General features: G+C 38.4%; 3 protein-coding genes across 4 annotated transcripts in view; all 3 read right to left on the bottom strand.

Moving 5' to 3' along the window:
• Positions 1-363: 363 nt before the first annotated feature.
• LOC131136056 (RAS like proto-oncogene Ba) lies at positions 364-8,060 on the bottom strand. Its single transcript, XM_058082541.2, has 5 exons — positions 7,896-8,060; positions 3,097-3,282; positions 2,067-2,275; positions 1,327-1,504; positions 364-1,253 (listed from the first exon to the last, which is right to left on the bottom strand). The coding sequence occupies exons 2-5, from the start codon at positions 3,208-3,210 to the stop codon at positions 1,131-1,133; spliced, it is 624 nt and encodes a 207-aa protein (XP_057938524.1). The 5' UTR covers positions 3,211-3,282; positions 7,896-8,060; the 3' UTR covers positions 364-1,130.
• A 183-nt stretch (positions 8,061-8,243) lies between these two features.
• On the bottom strand, positions 8,244-13,514 carry rmp64 (ribonuclease MRP subunit p64). 2 transcript variants are annotated; one of them, XM_058082539.2, is made up of 9 exons: positions 13,358-13,514; positions 13,037-13,191; positions 12,838-12,926; positions 11,946-12,074; positions 11,774-11,848; positions 9,547-9,848; positions 9,324-9,385; positions 9,027-9,241; positions 8,244-8,951 (listed from the first exon to the last, which is right to left on the bottom strand). In XM_058082539.2, the coding sequence occupies exons 1-9, from the start codon at positions 13,440-13,442 to the stop codon at positions 8,624-8,626; spliced, it is 1,440 nt and encodes a 479-aa protein (XP_057938522.2). In that variant the 5' UTR covers positions 13,443-13,514; the 3' UTR covers positions 8,244-8,623. The 2 variants fall into 2 exon arrangements, with proteins under 2 accessions (XP_057938522.2, XP_057938523.2); XM_058082540.2 differs by having other exon boundaries at positions 9,027-9,238.
• Positions 13,515-14,134: 620 nt separating this feature from the next.
• tmem163a (transmembrane protein 163a) overlaps positions 14,135-17,862 on the bottom strand; it is a 33,550-nt gene continuing 29,822 nt past the window's right edge. Inside the window, exon 8 of the mRNA XM_058082921.2 lies at positions 14,135-17,399. Within this exon, the coding sequence (XP_057938904.1) occupies positions 17,339-17,399 (61 nt within the window). The 3' untranslated portion in view covers positions 14,135-17,338. The remainder of the gene's footprint in view (positions 17,400-17,862) is intronic.

The following is a 17,862-nucleotide window of genomic DNA, read 5'->3' as shown; positions in this document are numbered from 1 at the left end:
ATCATTAATTCAACTAATCACCCAGAGATTTGGGGGGACCTGAAAAATTATAAATCTCATCTTTGGGTCGCAATTTTCATTTTAGTTAAAAACTACAGAGAACCGAAACTGCCTTTTGAAAATGTGCTGAGGCCATATGTCCCCCTCCAAATTACGTCTGTGGTTGTTACATAGCTAGGCTACCAGGAACACCAGACCCGAGGGATATCAATCTCCTGAACACAACACCATGGTAAATGTTTTCAGGATGAAAAAGTAATTTTTTCTTATTTCTTAAACATAAATTCAGTTGCTTGATAGTCTATACAAATAATTCTGTAAAAAAAAACAAGTCAGTCAGTAATATAAGGGGAGAAACTAATATCCAGTGTATATATAAAAACATTTATTTTAACAATTACAGCATAGAAATAAAAGCATAGTCAGTCATGGGAAATATATAGCATAGAAACATAGAACATGGAGAACAAATGACAAGGAATGATTACCACAGTTGTGGAAAATATTAAAATGTAAGCCCCACTTCAACAGCTTTTTAAAACATTTTCAGCAATATTGTTGTCAAAGACGCTCCCATGAGGAAATAGACCTTGTAGTGCATGTACAGGGATCACATGACATCAATATGATGGAGCACCTTATGCAAAAACAAAGTGGAACTTTTTAGTGGAAAACATAATGGCAATGGTAGATATTTGGCCCCATATGAAAACAAATCCTGAATAATAATTACAAAAAATATATCTGCTGTAAATTTGGTTAAATTGAACAACAAATTGAAAAGTTTCAGAGCTTGTAGTAAAATGAGACAATCAATAATGCAACTAAAGACCGTATGGGTACTAATTGATGGGTGACTTCCTCTAGGGCAGAGTCAAAGGCAGTGTCTTGAGTTCCATACATGAGGAGGATGTCTGGAGATAAAGCGTGTCAGTGGCAGTTCATCGGGCACTGTAGTCAGTCAGGACAGTGGTTAGTTTCCAAATGCACAGCAGCCCCCCCAAAAGTATTTAAGACACAAAATTTATATTGGTTTAAAAATAATAATAATAATGGCAATGGCAGAAATGATCTGCTCGACTCCCCCTTCTTGGCAGCTGTCCTGTGCAATATTAAGGTCCTCGAGGAACTCAGAGTAGACAACATCTCTCTCTGAGGCTCTTCTTTTTTTTCTTATTCTTTCCTTTTCCATTTTTGTCTTTGTTTTCCGACATTTTCTTCCCCCGTATGTCACGCATCAGGTCAAAGAATACCTAGTGTGAAAGATGAAGAAAGAGCATTGGTATAAAAGCAACGGGAGTCAAAAAGAGCTGAGTGTGTAAGCACCTTGTCAACGTTGGCCCTGGTTTTTGCGGATGTCTCGACGTACTGGACAGCCCACTCTTCAGCCTTACCACGGGCCTCGTCTACGGACACCTGACGACGCTCCTCCAGGTCCGACTTATTTCCAACCAGTAGGAGCGGGATCTTATCCTCCTCTGCTTTCACCCGCAGGATCTGCTCCCTGTAAGCATACAGTATACTGGTCCTGTTTATTTGTATCATACCGATTGTTCTACCACACTTATTGTTACCATCAGTTAATAAGAAAGTATATTTATATATTTTCAAAATAAAAACAAAATGGGCCCAACATTGCTGAAAGGTGTATGTAAACTTTTGACCATAAGAGTATTTATATGTCAGCAATATCAGTATCTGAGAGATGGCACTTCAATAAGTTAAGAAGAAAATAAACGCTGGATGCGCTCCATTATTGTTGTTAGTTTACGGCAGCCTTTCCAAATTTATGGCCAAGATCTAAAATGGATTTGGCTTTTTATTGGGACTGTTTGAGAAAAAAAACGCTGTGAGCCATTTTATCGAGGCACATATTTTCTGCTTTAAGATTCATGCTCCTTGCAATAAATATATATCTGCTGTGTTCTTTATCATTCCTTTCTATGTACCATGAGGAAAAAATATTATTATGTAATTATTCTAAACACAAAGGAATATGCAACTGACACCAGCCACGGTAACCAGGTTTCATAGTGTACTTGTTCTCCCACACATCGTCACAGTACCTGAACTCTACGGTGGCAGTGAATGACTCGTGCTCGGTGATGGAGAAAACGAGCAGGAAGCCCTCCCCGCTGCGAAAATAGTTGTCCCTGATGGCAGCATAGTCCTCCTGGCCGGCTGTGTCCAAGATGTCGATCTGGACCTCTTCTCCATCCAGAACCACTTTCTTTCTGTAGCTGTCGGCCTTGGTGGGCTCATAGTCCTCCACAAACTGAGAATGACAGTTTATTTGTATAAGTGAACAGTGGGAGAAAATAAAACTGTAAAAAAATTCAAGCTTCTGGAGTGCAATGTTTCATTCAAGTATCAATATCGACCTCCTCATCATTACTCATTATTGAGAATGCATGTAGAGACATGTGTGATGTGTGGCTTTCAGGTTAAAGGCGATTGATCTATGGCCTTTGCTCGGGTCCAATTTCGCTGGTGGGTTTTGGATACAATTGTGTTTCTTGTGCTTGATTTATTTTATTTTTTTAAAGATTGAATACATTTTTTTGTTAAAGGGGTGTTGTTTAAAATACATTAATTTTGTAATTATTACTTTGATTGGTAACATTCATGTTCTTATTGTATTGCATTAAAACTAATTAATAATATACTGTATACACACACACTTTGTGCTGATGTAATGTGAATTACTACTGTGTGGGATCAATAGTTCTTATGGTAGCCATCTGAGAACATCAAATACATTGGTTTTGGTGCCTAAGTATATACGGTATTCCCAATATATTCCCAAGTATATTAGTGCTTGTGTGAATGTATAAACGAGACGCATTTACATAATTTTTTTTGTAGAAAGGCATTTAATGAAATTAAGTATTTACTAGCTTTTACTTACAGCGCAGTCGATATCACAAAAACAAGCAGCCCTATGACGGTAGCTATAACCGTGATGTTCTGTATAAATATGTAATGGTGTGGACAATTGCGATGTATACATCAGTATAGCCTCTATGCGGCTTAAATACCGGTGTGCTCCATATTCCGTAGAGGGCTACATATAGCACATTTAACCTGATGACTCACCTCATCATACATAAACTGTAGGGTGAGGGCAGACTTCCCCACACCGCCACTGCCCACCATTATCACTTTGTGCAGAGCAAGTGAACTCTGGTTTTTACTTTTACTGGTTGCCATGATTTCAGTGGTCTTTGTTTCCCTCTGGGACGCTCCCTCTTCACGCAGACTTCTCAGCACTCTTGACACATCCTGTCAATAGCAAGAGGACAACTTAGAACCACACATGAAACCCATGCATATCAAGACAATAATTGCTTCCCTTTAATTGGTGCCATCTACTGAATCCTACACCTTTGTAAAGTCCACCATTGCACTTGATTCGTGGTAATGATGTGATTATAGGCTACCACAAGACATCCTTAAGGAGTGGACTATAAGTCATCTTGATTCAGGCCGTTTAAGAGGAATGGAACAGTCGCTGGTTATCTATTTGCACAATGTGGGTTATAGCCTGACAGGGTAACACAGCTTGGAGTCAATTGCTTTCACCTGACTTCCATATCTTCCTACTTAGGTTGGGCATAATTTCAACAAAGAGCTTCTTTACTGCAATTGTAAATGCCTGCCTGTTGGTCTGCTCTGTAAAAAAATTACCGTATTTTCCGCACCATAAGGCGCACCGGGTTATAAAGGTGGATTTTAAGTCAGCTGGGCAATTTTGCCATCAAACACCCTGTTTGTGCCAATATCCAGAGGTTGGAGTTCTTCTTCTGGTTAATCCTCCAGGAATGGCAAGCTCCAAATTCATTTGCGTCACTTGGGTTTTTCACAGTAGCAAAGAGATGGGCGCAATGTTGTTTTACCTAGCATACCTACCAGAGGCATCGCGGAGGTAAACGTATGTATTGTACATGTTGCGTAATGTTCTCTGATTGGTTTATCGCTGCAAGCATACAATTACGTAATGTTCTCTGATTGGTTTATCGCTGCAAGCATACGTATTACATTCCTGTGTCAACGGGGTATTGTCTGACAGTCAATCAAGCGGAGCACTTACCAAAAGTGCAACAACATTTTTACAGATTTTGTCAATCAACGGTGCGCCTTCAATTTTGAGAAAATTAAAGGCTTTTAAGTGTGCGCGACAGTGAGGAAAATATGGTATGTGTGTCAAGCATGATAACTGTCATTCATATACGTAAAATATTCAACTGAAAATAAATGATGCTGTGACCATTACATGCGCCAACGCTGAAATTTCAAGGATGCTGCACATTGTCCCAAAGAACATGGGAACATTATGCATTATGTGAACAAACTATTGTGGAGAGATGCTAAGGACATGGCATCATCATTCCTCCTTGCCTGACCAGGAAGTAAGTCTGCTGTGTGCTCTTCCTGCCTTTGTTATCACAGCAGGTCAGTGAAATGGTTTATATACAGGATGCCCACACGCATGCACGCGCACACACACATGCACAAACTCTAAGAAATGTGCCACAATCAGCATTTACACAGAAGAGGGAGTCTTACCCTAAATTATTTAAATGTAACCCACTTGCATGTACACCCACATGTGTATGAAAAATACTATAAAAATAAAAAACAAAATATAAAACAAGTAAGGGGAAAAAATCTTTTCACTGAAAGTTTGAAATACACAATTTCGTTGGAGCAATGGCAAAAGTGGAAAATCCTATTTAGGCCTGACCCACATATGGGAAATGAGTTTCTTGAGTGCTGGTCTGCTTTATGTGGGGTGTGGGGCTTTGGAATAGGAGGGGCAGTCAAAGAGACCACTTGTGCTGCTGAGCTCCTGAAATATAGATAACACTGTGCTGGGCTTAATCAAGACTCCATTTGGGGGGGGGGGGGGGGGGGGGGGCAGAATTGCCTCCCACTTAGCAAGCAAGATGCAGGACTCCCGCTGGTAATGACCAAAGAGGACAGCAACAACAGACCATGTTGCCAAAAAACAGACTGCATAAATAGGCGATTCCTTTGATTACATTATGTAGCACATGATGTAAGGTATTGTGCTAGATTCTGTCAATGAGGCAGCAGACAAGGCTGACATCATTCCATCACAGTTGAGCCTTTGGGTCTTCACAAAAGACAATGAATAACATGTCAATAAAAGTGTGAAATTTGCATGACACAACTGTAAAAAAAGATTGGAACACTTTGTCACAAGGGTGAAGGGTTTTTCTTGGTCCCGAGAATTTGGGTTTTACATTAATTTAGGCTGGTCAATTTTCTCAATCTTGCCATATACTCTATATCAATATTTTATTTGCAAAGAAATATCAATCTTTCAGCCGCAAATAGATTAAGTCCCATTGAGTACCTAATTGTTCATTACATTGCACTTTATTTGATGCTTTTCAAACACAATTTGCACTGTTAGTTAGGGGTAAATAATTATCTGGCCAATAATTATCAGGCTGAAATTATGACATCATCCTGATACAGTTTTGATGTGTGTTTGGGACAATTGTCCTGTCGGAACACCCACATCTTTCCCAGGTTTCAGCTGCTGAGCTGTCTAATTAGGATGAACTTGAATAATTTGGAGGTAGTCCTCCTTTATGATTCCATCCACGCAATGCACGAGTGCCACTGGCAACAGAACATCCCCAGAGAAAGATGTTACCACATCTCCTTAGATTGTATGTCATGACAAAAGTTCAGAGATGTAGTAATATCATATTAGTAACATAGTTGCAGTTTTTACTGAAATTGTTGTTTTTTTTTTTTTTTTTTTAAAAGGACAAAAATGTACAAAAGGACCCCACTTCGCATACTAATAATCCCAGCTGGGGGGCTTACACAGAGGAGTCTTTGAGCAAACCAGACAATCCACAGAGATACCCTCACTAATACCGAAACAAGCAGACTGTCAAACACTGCCCTATCATCGAACATGTTTCAGGACAAACATAGTACCTGTACAATCTTATCTGAGGCTAACAGGTGTTAAATCACAATGCTGTGTTTACATAAAATAGATCAATATGACAACATATTTGGAATCATACAACACACATGCCATCATTCTAGATACCAAAAGTCATGCAATCATTCCTGCAAAACAACAATGGTACATTGTGACTTGGTGAAACTTTTTCCAGACAATAGATCCCTAGCTACATATCTAACAGCCTAACACTGCAGGTATTTGGCTGCAAACTGAGACAGCTGAGAAGAGGACCAACAGAGAACCAAAAAACCCCGTTGACTTACCAATTGTTGTAATTATTGTGCTACCAGATAAGCAGGAAAAAAACAGACAACTCTGCCATGCCTTCAGGCAATTAACACAATTTGCCAGTGGCAAACATCTGGACTCTGATGAAGCCAGTCCTGTCAATTAGGAGGACTTTAAAGTGACTTTCTAGGCTGCCACAACTTCAACCTGGTTGAATGGGAGTGCTTGAAATTGTTCCAGCGTGATTATCTCTCTATGCATCAGGCCCCAAACAAAACAAGCCACCACACCTACAGGAACAGCAAGTGGAAGGAAATACAGATGAAGGTACTTCTTGAAGGTATATCCCCTGTCAAACTACCTGTAAAAAGTTTGGTTTTTAAAAGTTTGGGTTTTATATAGGCATGTCCAATATTTTTGGCAGACAATGCCATTACATAAGATATTTGTGAGATATTGCAGAGGCAGACGCGACATTCACCATTTGTGATTGCTGTAAGGCAGGGTGGACCTATCGGCAGCAACCGTAGAACATGTGCTCCAAATATCTCCAAATACCATCTCCCAAAGATATTTGATAAAATTATGACAACTCTTCCAATGTATCATTAACAGGCCATGACAAATGACAAGTTGACTACATGTAATAGGTGGAGGATCCCTTATTTGCCATGTTGTGTTTCTTCACATTTGAATGAGACAGAGGGCGGCTCCTTCAGTCAATATACACACACATCAACCTGAGTCAGTAGTTTCCTTATCTGCATTGTAAAGTAAATGTGCCTACAATGTCGACATTTGACTGACTCCAAACTTATTTGAGCATCTGACAGCTAGACGTCATTATCGTTTGATAGTTCAGCAGTAGAATATTAATCTCCTAGCTCAGTGGTGTCCAGACTTATTACACCGAGTGACATGTTGTAATATGCTTATGTTATGTATATTTCAGAACAAACTGAATCTCAGCTTTGCGATATTAGTGAAAACGCATATTATTAATATGAACTTCACTATTTTTTTTAAATGACTTAAGTGAAAGTGAGACTATCATATGAGCGTCATAAAGCAAGAGCAGGGTTGGGTGTGTCACCTACTAAGCAGAAAAACTTCGGAACACTAAATATCAAATTCGTGGACATATTAAACGGAAATAAACGTAGGCAACCCCAAATTCTACTGCTAATGTCACGATGCAAGTTTCTAAATAATACGTGGCTTCAAGATCAGCGCTAGCTAAAGCTACATAATAAAGTTAGCTAGGCTACATGTGTGTCTAATTCTACGTCAACAGTGAGCTAAAAGATGAAAGTTGATATTAGGGACTAAAAGCAACTTGTTGCAACGTTAATACAAAATCGTCAACATGTCGTCATCGTCGTTTCTATCATTATAAATGAGTAAACTTTCCTCTAACCAGACATTCGTGCTCCTCGTTAAGAGGCAATACGACCAAGATCGTAGTATCTAGAAACATAAAAAACAGTCACAAAAAGAGCGGCACTTAAATACGAACTATAATATGTATCTACTCAATTCTGGTCATGATTATTAATGTATTCGCATTCGTTGTAACGTTCAGCAAACCAACACTGTGTTGTCAGCTGGTCGACCGTTTATTAACCAACACCACTCGTACAATTTTTATGCTTACCGATGCAGGATATGTATTTCTGCCTGTTGTTGATGTTATCTGGAAGCTTGCATTAATTGACCATATCGATGCATTGGTTCTCTAAAAATGCTAACCCGTTTCAGTGACAAAAGCCCCACCTTCCGGATGTAAAACTAATGGCTGACCATCGTTGTCATGCATTTTCTTCTTCGTGTCTTTTATCAAAGTAAAATACTGCCACCTAGTAGTTGGGCGATTGGATTGATCGTTCAGGCATTCATTGAGGCAAGCTTTAGTATACTGTACATAATTACGACAGATTTGTAAGAAATATTTGTTTCTATTTTTTTAATTACACTGTTCATGTGTGCTGCATTACATATAATACAATACAGATCCGTACAGAAGCTAAGCAATAACAAACTTGACACGTTTATGCACCAGGTCTATACATAAAAAACAGAAGGATGCTTTGCAATGGCTGCTTTATTATATACATATGATCACAGTTAATTCATAAAAAAATAACACATCTGTCAATGATGCATTAAAAACAGGCAGCACAGTTAAACATTGTTGGGCCTTCCTTGAGTATGTATTTTTCCCCTATGCTTGTATGAGGGCCTTTGTACATATGAGAATGGTTATTTGTCTCTTTGAGACTAAATGGTGTTAAGAAAAGGTTGTACAATATCTCTCCCCTAGGCTGAATCTACCCACTTGGTTGCACATGATAAGCAGCACAGAAATGGGTGGATTAAAAACAGTCACAGACCTGCAGAGGAAAAAATATCATCTATGTCATCATGATTTCCAATGTTACGTGTCCATGCTGTTGCTTTGCCTATTCTGCTTAACCAGTCATCCTTCTTCAGCAAGTCTGCCAACATATATTTCTGTTGCTTGTTTTTATTTCTAACATCAGTTCTCCTTTTAGAGGACCTAAATTGCTTCCTCAATGTCCATAAGCGTGTTCTCAGGCGACCACGTCTCCTGCAAGCTGCAGCAGACTGGTATGTCTTCTGCACTGGTCTTTGGACACTACAGAAAGCCTGGGAAGCTTCTTGTTTGAAGATCTGCAACTTCTTCTTCATACTGCAAATGAAGATGGGGAGCACACTTAACTTTATTGCCTGTTGTCAAACTAACCCAACAATTTTGTGTCCTTACTTGTAACCTGCAGCCTCTATTCCTCTCAGTCGACGGCACTTTAATCGAAGAAAGGTTAAGAGGCGTTTGCGCGTATTCATTTTGTGGGATGTGCACCACAGGATCATTGCTTCTAGGCTGGAGCTCATATCTTTAAATGAAGATGCTTGTCTCAATTGTCTCTGGAGCATCTGCTTCTTCTCAGCCTTGTTTTTTTCCTTTGGGAGGATCCTCTTCTTGGATACCAGAATGATTTATTGATTAGATAAGCAGCAGCACTACATATCAACATACCAGAAAATACTGAATGCTACATACCTTCTTTGCTACATTCCTGAAAATGGCTTGAGCAGGTTTTATGTCCGAGTCAAACTCCAGGCCTGCAATGACAGCTGTTTAATTAAACCATTCAGGTTTGGGAGAGGTGATAAAAAGAAATGCTGAGAAAACAAATGTTAAACAACAAACTGATTAAACACTATAATGTACAGTACAATGGAAAACTGAGCAGTTTATTCATAAAAACATACAAATGGCTCACCTCTTTGTACTGCAACACCAAGGTCTACTTTAATCTTCTTAATCTTCTGTTCCAAGTTGTTTGCTTTAATGGCAGGCTTGTGTTTTTCAACTTTTGCCTTGGGAGCTTTGACCTGGACAATAGGTTTTGGTTTTGCAGGGAGTAAAGATGCATCAGAAGGACTAAGGAAGTGAGCTATATCTTCTGGTAGACAGAAGTCTGTGAGGAAGGGCATGGGCTGAGCAAGGGCTACTTCTCCACGGAGATGAAAGAGCCGCTGATAGAGAGTGGACAGATTGGCCAGAAACCCTCTGAAAATCACCCTAATGGAGCATAAATAAACATTCACATTGCTGTAATAATTGACAGAGGTAAAGCTTACAACAACACAATGGAAGCAACCAAAATGCATGCCAGTGATGCCACATACTGAAAACTGAAAGGATGCAAGGGTTACTTTGATTTTTGTAAACCAACATATGTGCATATGGTAAGAAGCTACACTATTATATACAGTATATATTTCAAGAAAGAAATGCATCTCAGCTTTGTGATATAATTTAAAAAGTGTATTACGAGTATGAACTTATGGCATTGCTCTTTCTTTGGAAATTTTCTTTTTGTAATATTATGATTTAATTCACCTAATTCACAAGTTTTTACGTTTTCCCCCAACCTAATTTCCAAATTCATTTTGTTTCTCATAATATTATATGTTTATTCTCGTAAAATGACTAATATGACTTTCTCTTAAAGCGGACCTATTGTGCAAATTTTTTGACCCTTTGTATTGAGCTGTGGACTCCATAGAGCAGCTACACACAATAACCCAAACAGACAACTTTCTAGATCTTCCAGAATCTGCACCTATTCCAGCTGTATTTCCATGGATTTGTGCTTCTCACCAAAACGGTCTGTTTTCATTCATTCCACCCACTGTGCGCCGGCACGCCCAGGCCGCTGTGATTGGTCACATTCCCAAAGTACTTCCTAACTTCTGCGAGCAACACTTTCTAATTTAGTGGGTATAGGAGTTGATAATAAATTAATAATTGGATAGCTATTTGAAAAGTGTTTAGGAGCTACTCAGACCCCTGACTTACTGTGTATGAACCTTGCCTGCCTGAGGAGGAACACTCATTGTTGGACACACTTTGTCAAAGGCACCACTGTTGCTGTGGAGCTCAGAAGCCAGACGTGAGGGCACCGTGTTTAATAACTGCAGACAATCTTGGCAAAACATTGGTAGTGGAAATGTGGTCATTACACGTTTTTTGCGGGACTACCGTGTTCCAGACAGTGAGCACTGTGGTTCTCTCCACCTCAGTCACTCAGGACACAGTCCTGTGTCCCACATTAATGCACCTTTTTGCTATTTGTTCAGGCTGCATTTGTAAATAAGAATTTGTTCTTAAATTGCTTGCCTGGGTAAATAAAAGGTATATATAAAAAAAAAACTTTCCCGGTGAGAGTGTGCTGCTTCTGGCTTCAGCAACAGTTTGGGGGATATTTCACCTTTGTGTTCACAAAAACAGTCCTGTGTGAAATGCCGTTGACAGATGACAATATTTTTCTCTTGCTGGGAATCACAACCCTACAATAACATCTGCCTGAGCTCGTTTCGTAAACAGAGAAGCAGATGTTGGGGAAGTGCGGAGGAAGCAGAGCTTAGGGGAGAGCAGAGAGTGTATCTCGTCTACAGCCATGCCCATAAGGAAGCCCACTCCTCGGTGACGTCACAAAAGAACAGTTTTGCAATGACCTCTGAAACAGAGCGTTCTGAGCCATACCAAACTTCTTTCAGGGTTCACTTCCAAATGCACAAACCTCATTATGTGAATCTTTGGCGTCGTTTAACACGAGAATACAACATTTTAAAATACATTTAAGGTCAGAAAAGTGGAAAAACTGTAGTAGGTCCCCTTTAATAGTTTTACTTTATTCTCATAAAATTACAGCTGTTTTCTGAATTCCTGCTGCTGATTCCCCTCCCACTACAGTATTTAAAATTTGTTCTTGTAAATGTATAGATTTAGATTAATTAGAAACTAGATTACAACTTTTTTCTTTTCATATTTTGACTTTATACTGCTGATTTTTCAATTTTAGACCGATAATAATAAAAAAAACAATAGCTCCACATATGTGTGCTGCACATGGCTTTGGGCCACAATTTGGACACCCATGATGTAAGGTGCAGATGTCAGGTTTTGATGCATCTATCTGTAAAAAGTAGACAATGACTCACCAGAGACGACTAAGCATGCTGGTTACCACCATATTTAAGATGATGAACTCATACTTCATGTGCCGCTTTGATAAACTGGAAAACATGTTTAAGGGAGGGAATCTAGATATATAATGCAAACCAAAGCTTCCAACATTGATCATATGTTCTGCAACACATCTGGAAAGGATACACAAAAGCTGTTCTGCAGCGTTTCAGTGTGCAGCTCATCAGTTGTGCTGCTCCCAGCACTTTGAGACAAAGCCACTCCAATATGGGCTGGCTGGGAAGTTCACACTCATTGCATTCAATGCTCAGCTTCCTGAAAGTATAAAGCACAAATACTCTTGAAATGACAACCATGGTGTTGCATATTGTTCATGTTTGCAGTATGTGCTCTTAAATTAATGTTGCATGATGCATGTTCAGATTAAATTAAAACATTACCATTAAAGTTTCAAAATCCACATTCAATTTCGCACGTACCACTTGGGTGACTGATGACAACTCAGAATACTCAAAATTGTGTATTATGTTCATATTGCTTCAATCTGCTAGCCATAATGCCAATAATCACTTTATATGCCAGTACAATTTGGAAAGCTGCACATGTATATGTGGCACAAACACCAGTATAAGAACAGAGTACATTGTAAACAATATGAAAACTCTGTACTAATACAATAGGTGAAATAATACACTGGGCTCATTCAGCACGTCTCCTGATACTTGATTTTGCTGCAGGTACACTATTTGCCTGTGACGCTGAGTGATTCTTCCTGAGGTGTGATACTTGGCCCTGATGAATTTCCGCAGCATTTTGTTTTCAGATTTTTTTTTGTTTTGTTTTTGCGGCTAGAGCATAGAAAACATTCATATATGGCCTTAATCTGTTATTATCATCGGTTGTGTAAATTTCTAGCATCACAATCAACTGTATATCATTTATAGCCACCTATATTTCATCATTTTGCGCAATATGTTAATTAAGCTTTAATTTATATATTATAATCTATGCCATGAAATTATAGCATCTGTAAACTATATATCCATTCATTTTTGAATAGGTGGTTTTCTCTGCCTACCTTTGAACCTTATTAGGACATAAATCAACCAGACTCTGAAGAGCAACGTCCAGCTTCATATTGTTCAGTCTGTTAATGCATTGTTCAACCTATAAAACATGTAAGAGGCAGGTGAAATACACATGTAGGTTATTGTTTTGAGTTTCGTTAGTGTAATATTGCTGTTTAGCAGTCAAGTGGCTTGTACTCATCATCTTACCTGCTTCATGACGCGAAAGGTCTTGTTGCCTCTGGAACTGTTGTTAAGATTGTAGAGCAAACTGTATAAAACTCGAACTTCCGTCTGAAGAAAAGTACTTCGAAGTAATTTGAGGACTTTGTCGTTTTCCAACAACAGAGTCTTCACAGCCAAATCTGTAAACGCAAACAGCAGATGTAATTCTACAACACATTCAACATGTTCTCAAAGGACCGCACCAGCGGTCTCCCACGTGTCATGAGGATAGCATGCCTTTTAAAACTTAACACTTGTATGCCTTAAAAAAATAGTATCCAGAGAATACGCAGTTTTGTGTCTCACCTGTTTTTGGAGTGAAATATATGGACACACAAGAGACAGAACTCGGGAGGGGAACATTTATCCTGTTCCATGGTTCTCGTGCCATATTGTGTAGCGAAAAACACGGAAGTCTGTCGGCCCATAGCAAGCTATGTAGAGAAAACACGGAAGTCCTTCATCCAATAGCAAACGAGTAGATATCTACGTCACTACGGAAGCGTGCAGTATTCGTCATTAGACATATGATATGGTAATAATATAGAAAACAGCACAGCTTACAGTATTTTCTGCTTAAACGACCTCTTATTTATATTATTGTAAATATTGCATTTTCAATAATATATTATTGCATTTTTGTTCTACTGTTTATTATCAAAATCAAATCAATTGTTGATCAATAGATAATTAGAATTTATCTGCAATTGTAGTGACTGAATGCATTTCATCACATATACAATTAGGACAATATTTATCCCTGGATTGGAAATTGGAAAAAGGTGACGCTAGAATGGTAAAATTCATTGATGCTGGTATCGGCTGACATCATGCGGTCACAGTGAAGAAGTGCATGGTTTTAGCATAAACAGTTTTTAAGTATCACGCTGGAATATAGGTTATTTCTTAGTTTTGTATTCTTCTTTAAATTCTAGCTATAGTTAGCAAGATATGTGAAAATACGACTGAATGAAAATTATTTAACATAATAACTTCCTTTAATATAGCTTTAGCTGTGTGATGGATGTATGGATGATCTTTTTAAAAAAAAAAAAAAGAAAAGAGCTGCAATTTGTTGACGGATAAGCAGAAAAAACTTTATTTGTCAATACATTTTTAAACAAAGAAATACATAATCGTTCATTTACATAATAAATGATGTACTGTACACCAGAATATGTATCTGATTACTGTACAAAGAGATGGACTCTGTTACATAGCAAGATCTAAAAGACATTGATTTACACTCTTCAATGTATGTGTGCGTTTTATTCCTTAGGACAAAGTGGTCAAACTTTGCATACAGAAAAATTAAAGGATGCATTTCGTACATTAAAGATGCTACAACCAACCCAATGTAGGTCACTATAATGTACATTATGTGAACAAACAACATCTTATGTTTGTGTTACAGGTGAAAAAGCAATATTGAGTAATATCTGCCAATATATGTCATTAATAATGTATTTATTATATTTTTAGAACATCCCGAGCGCAAATACAAAATGAGCTGCAGCCTCCAGGGCACACTTTGGACACCTCTGACTTAGGGACTACTTTTTAAAGTTCATGCAAAGCATACAGAGACAAACATGGGTGATACTGTATTAATCAGTGCAAGTACAATCAAAATATTTGCTACAGTCAGAAAATGATTCAGATTGAGGAATACAGTAAACGAGGTCAGCTTTTATACTATAGGCCACTACAATATCACAGAAAATATGTTTACGGTTTAGAAAACAATGCTATGCTTATGAGACTGAATTTGAAGGGTCACAGAGAAATTATACTTGTCATGAATGAAAGGTTAGACAAAGACATTTCTTAGAAGATGACTTATTATAAGGGTAGGTGAGAAGAGATGTCAATTAAGAAGCATGAAATGGGTACAATTAAGAACAAAACAGTGCAAAAAGAGAGGTAGAAAAGTCAATGCAAAGTCTCTAGCCAAACCAAAATAGCAATGAACATTGGCAAATTCAGATGCGTGTTCGGCTCTGTGTCTTGCAGCATGTATTGCTCTGAATTATGCCTTCTGGAGATTGTCAATAATGCTTTAGAACGGGGTGTCCAAACTTTTTATACTGAGGGCCACATACTGAAGAATGGCAACTTTTGTGTCGCAGGGGGTATGCTGGAACCAATCCTATTTGACTTCAGGCGAGAGGCAGGGTGCACCCTGGACTGGTCGCCAGCCAATCACAGGGCACATATAGACAAACAACCATTCACACTCACATTCATACCTATGGACAATTTGGAGTCGCCAATTAACCTAGCATGTTTTTGGAATGTGGGAGGAAACCGGAGTACCCGGAGAAAATCCACAAGAAGAACATACAAACTCCACACAGAGATGTCCAAGCGGAGAATTGAACCCTGACTGTGTAGCCAACATGCTAACCACTTGTTCACTGTGCATGGATGGAAATAATAATATAAAACATTTAGACTTTATTATAGAAAAGTGATGTTGTTTTACCTTATAATATTACTGTAAAATGTTACTCTGGTAAAATTATGACTTTTTTAAAAATAGATTACAACTTCCTTGTCTTAACGTTCTTTTTTTAAAATTATGATTACTGCATATTTTTCAATTATAGCTATTTTAAAAAACTTTTTGTTAAATTATATTTTTAAAATGTTCATGGACCAATACCAAAGCCGCTGTGGGCCACAAACGGCCACCGGGCTGCAGTTTGGACACCCCGGCCTTAGCGGGAAAGAGGTGTGGACGTTTCAAATCATTCTGCTAGTCAGTTGAAGAGGCGGGCGTTGTCTCGCACCTTCCTTTTATTGTTATTCTTTGTACAAAAGACAACACTGATTCTTGTACTTTACCCATACTTAATTGTTAAGTAATTCCTCGCTTGGTAGAGGTAGGCCCGATACGATACACTGTACAACGCAGTGCCGTATTTTATGGTATGCTGTGCTCTGACTGAGTCGCCTCTCCTGACCGCACACAAACTGGTACAAAGGTTTTCAATTCAACCTGGCAAAACCTGAATTCTGCTGATGAAAACCGTTGTAATGTGGTTTCCTAACCAAAAGGGGGCTCACACGTATTCTTTATCCTTATACAAAAACCACTTCACATCAAGTACTGGTCATAATTTGGTCATAGATCAAAAATGAACTATGTATAACATCATTCATATTCACATTCTCAGCGTCTAATCCCACTGTTCAGTGAGAAAAATGTCTCACTTTATCCAAGTCTGTCACCAATTTGTAGAACAATATTTACAGAATATAAACACTATAGAGTAAACATTTTTACCAAAGCAAGACTTTGAAAATAATCTTTCTTGTCCACAAGGTTGACTGTTTTGGCGTTATAGTACCACAGCTAGGATGTTTGCTATATGGAAGGACCCAAACAGTTCGATATATTTAACATACTTCTGTGTTTGTATTTACATTCTGTTCAGTGCACATCGTTGGAAAGTCTAATAATGATGGGAACATGCACAACATATGCTGGTGAGAAAATACAGTGTAAGACCGTATCTGCAAAGTCGTCATGTTATGAATGGAGTCATGGTTGGTGCATGGTTTCCAGTTTTCTAGATGAATGTTGAAATGAAAACATGTAAGAAAGGACAAGATAATGATGGCACAGGAATACATAGTTCTTCAAGAGTTCAGTGCTTTCACATTCATGATCAAAACCTGAGAACATGCTACAAAACAAACATAAGTATTGGGATGTTACAGTTTTGGAGGGAGTTATTGGAAATATTTTGAGTAAAATCTACTTACTGTTTGTAAACAGGCCGGGATATGGATCCATTAAATAAATAAATAAATAAATAGGAGTTCAACAAATCACTTTAAAGTCTGCATACCCTTAAAAAAACAGCAGATTGTAAGACATGAATGTGTGAAAAATGAGACTATTGAATGCATGCTTGTGTTGGACACATCACATTTAAAGAATGTTCAGGTTGTGCCGCTACACTTTGTGTATGTATTGTTTGATAACAACAAAGATTAGCAGTAACTACAATGGATTAAGTTGTTATCGGTGACTTTTCATGTTTCTTTGCACAGCACATACAGTTTATGTTGTGTCTGTATGTGCTTGAGAACATCTGAGGATGCATGAATGCAGCATATACAATACGAGTGTATAAACATGTGTGTAATGGCAATGATGTATGCATTTAGCGCTCGTATGTGTGTGCAATAAAGCACTATTTAAGTGCCTGGAAAGATCAGGGAGTCGACAGCGGGGGGGCAACAGGTCATATATGTGAACCTGCTGGCAGAGGAAGCTCACTCAAATCGCTCGTAGTTCCTTGTTTGTCTCACACGGGGCACCATGTCCTTCAAAAGTCTGTGGAGACAGAGCCAATATCTTAAGGAAATACACGACATACACAAAAATGGATGCACAGTGATACCAAAGGAGAGAGACAAATGCAGAGCGATTGTGATGGCTGATTTTTTTGAGGAGGCATTTTTGTAATGCAACTGTATTACTCTTTTGAACGCATATTGTTTGAGAAGGCAAATTCTTTACTTAAATGGCCCCACCAACTAATCGGAAGTGTGTTCCTCATCACCAAAATCCGACCAAAACTCAGCTTACCAGACAAAGTGGGGGTTACGTCACTGTTGATGCACTACACTGCTAATGGGGATGTCATACAAGTTCATCTTTAAAAAAAATAGAACTAGTATCCCTATAATAATAATCACTTTAATTTAGCTCTAGCCGGTGCTGCTGTCAAAAAAGGCTTTCCCTCACTATTGAAAGGCAACAGCAATCCAGCGCATGCAAAAAAATTACATTTTTT

This window comes from Doryrhamphus excisus, linkage group LG12 (assembly GCF_037039965.1).
Source record: "Doryrhamphus excisus strain RoL-2023G ecotype Guam linkage group LG12, RoL_Dexc_Guam_v1.1, whole genome shotgun sequence".
Taxonomy (NCBI): Eukaryota; Metazoa; Chordata; class Actinopteri; order Syngnathiformes; family Syngnathidae; genus Doryrhamphus; species Doryrhamphus excisus.
This window is presented reverse-complemented; position numbering and strand designations above follow the sequence as displayed.

Excerpts from the sequence above, each read along its gene's own strand:
- LOC131136056 (XM_058082541.2), bottom strand. The coding sequence starts at position 3,210 with ATGGCAACCAGTAAAAGTAAAAACCAGAGTTCACTTGCTCTGCACAAA. Across the intron at positions 1,505-2,066 it reads ACTGCCACCGTAGAGTTCAG|GGAGCAGATCCTGCGGGTGA; the intron begins GTACTGTGACGA and ends GTATGCTTACAG. Across the intron at positions 1,254-1,326 it reads CCAGGGCCAACGTTGACAAG|GTATTCTTTGACCTGATGCG; the intron begins GTGCTTACACAC and ends CTTTCACACTAG.
- rmp64 (XM_058082539.2), bottom strand. The coding sequence starts at position 13,442 with ATGGCACGAGAACCATGGAACAGGATAAATGTTCCCCTCCCGAGTTCT. Across the intron at positions 9,849-11,773 it reads AGCATGCTTAGTCGTCTCTG|GGTGATTTTCAGAGGGTTTC; the intron begins GTGAGTCATTGT and ends ATGCTCCATTAG. Across the intron at positions 8,952-9,026 it reads ATAGAGGCTGCAGGTTACAA|TATGAAGAAGAAGTTGCAGA; the intron begins GTAAGGACACAA and ends CTTCATTTGCAG.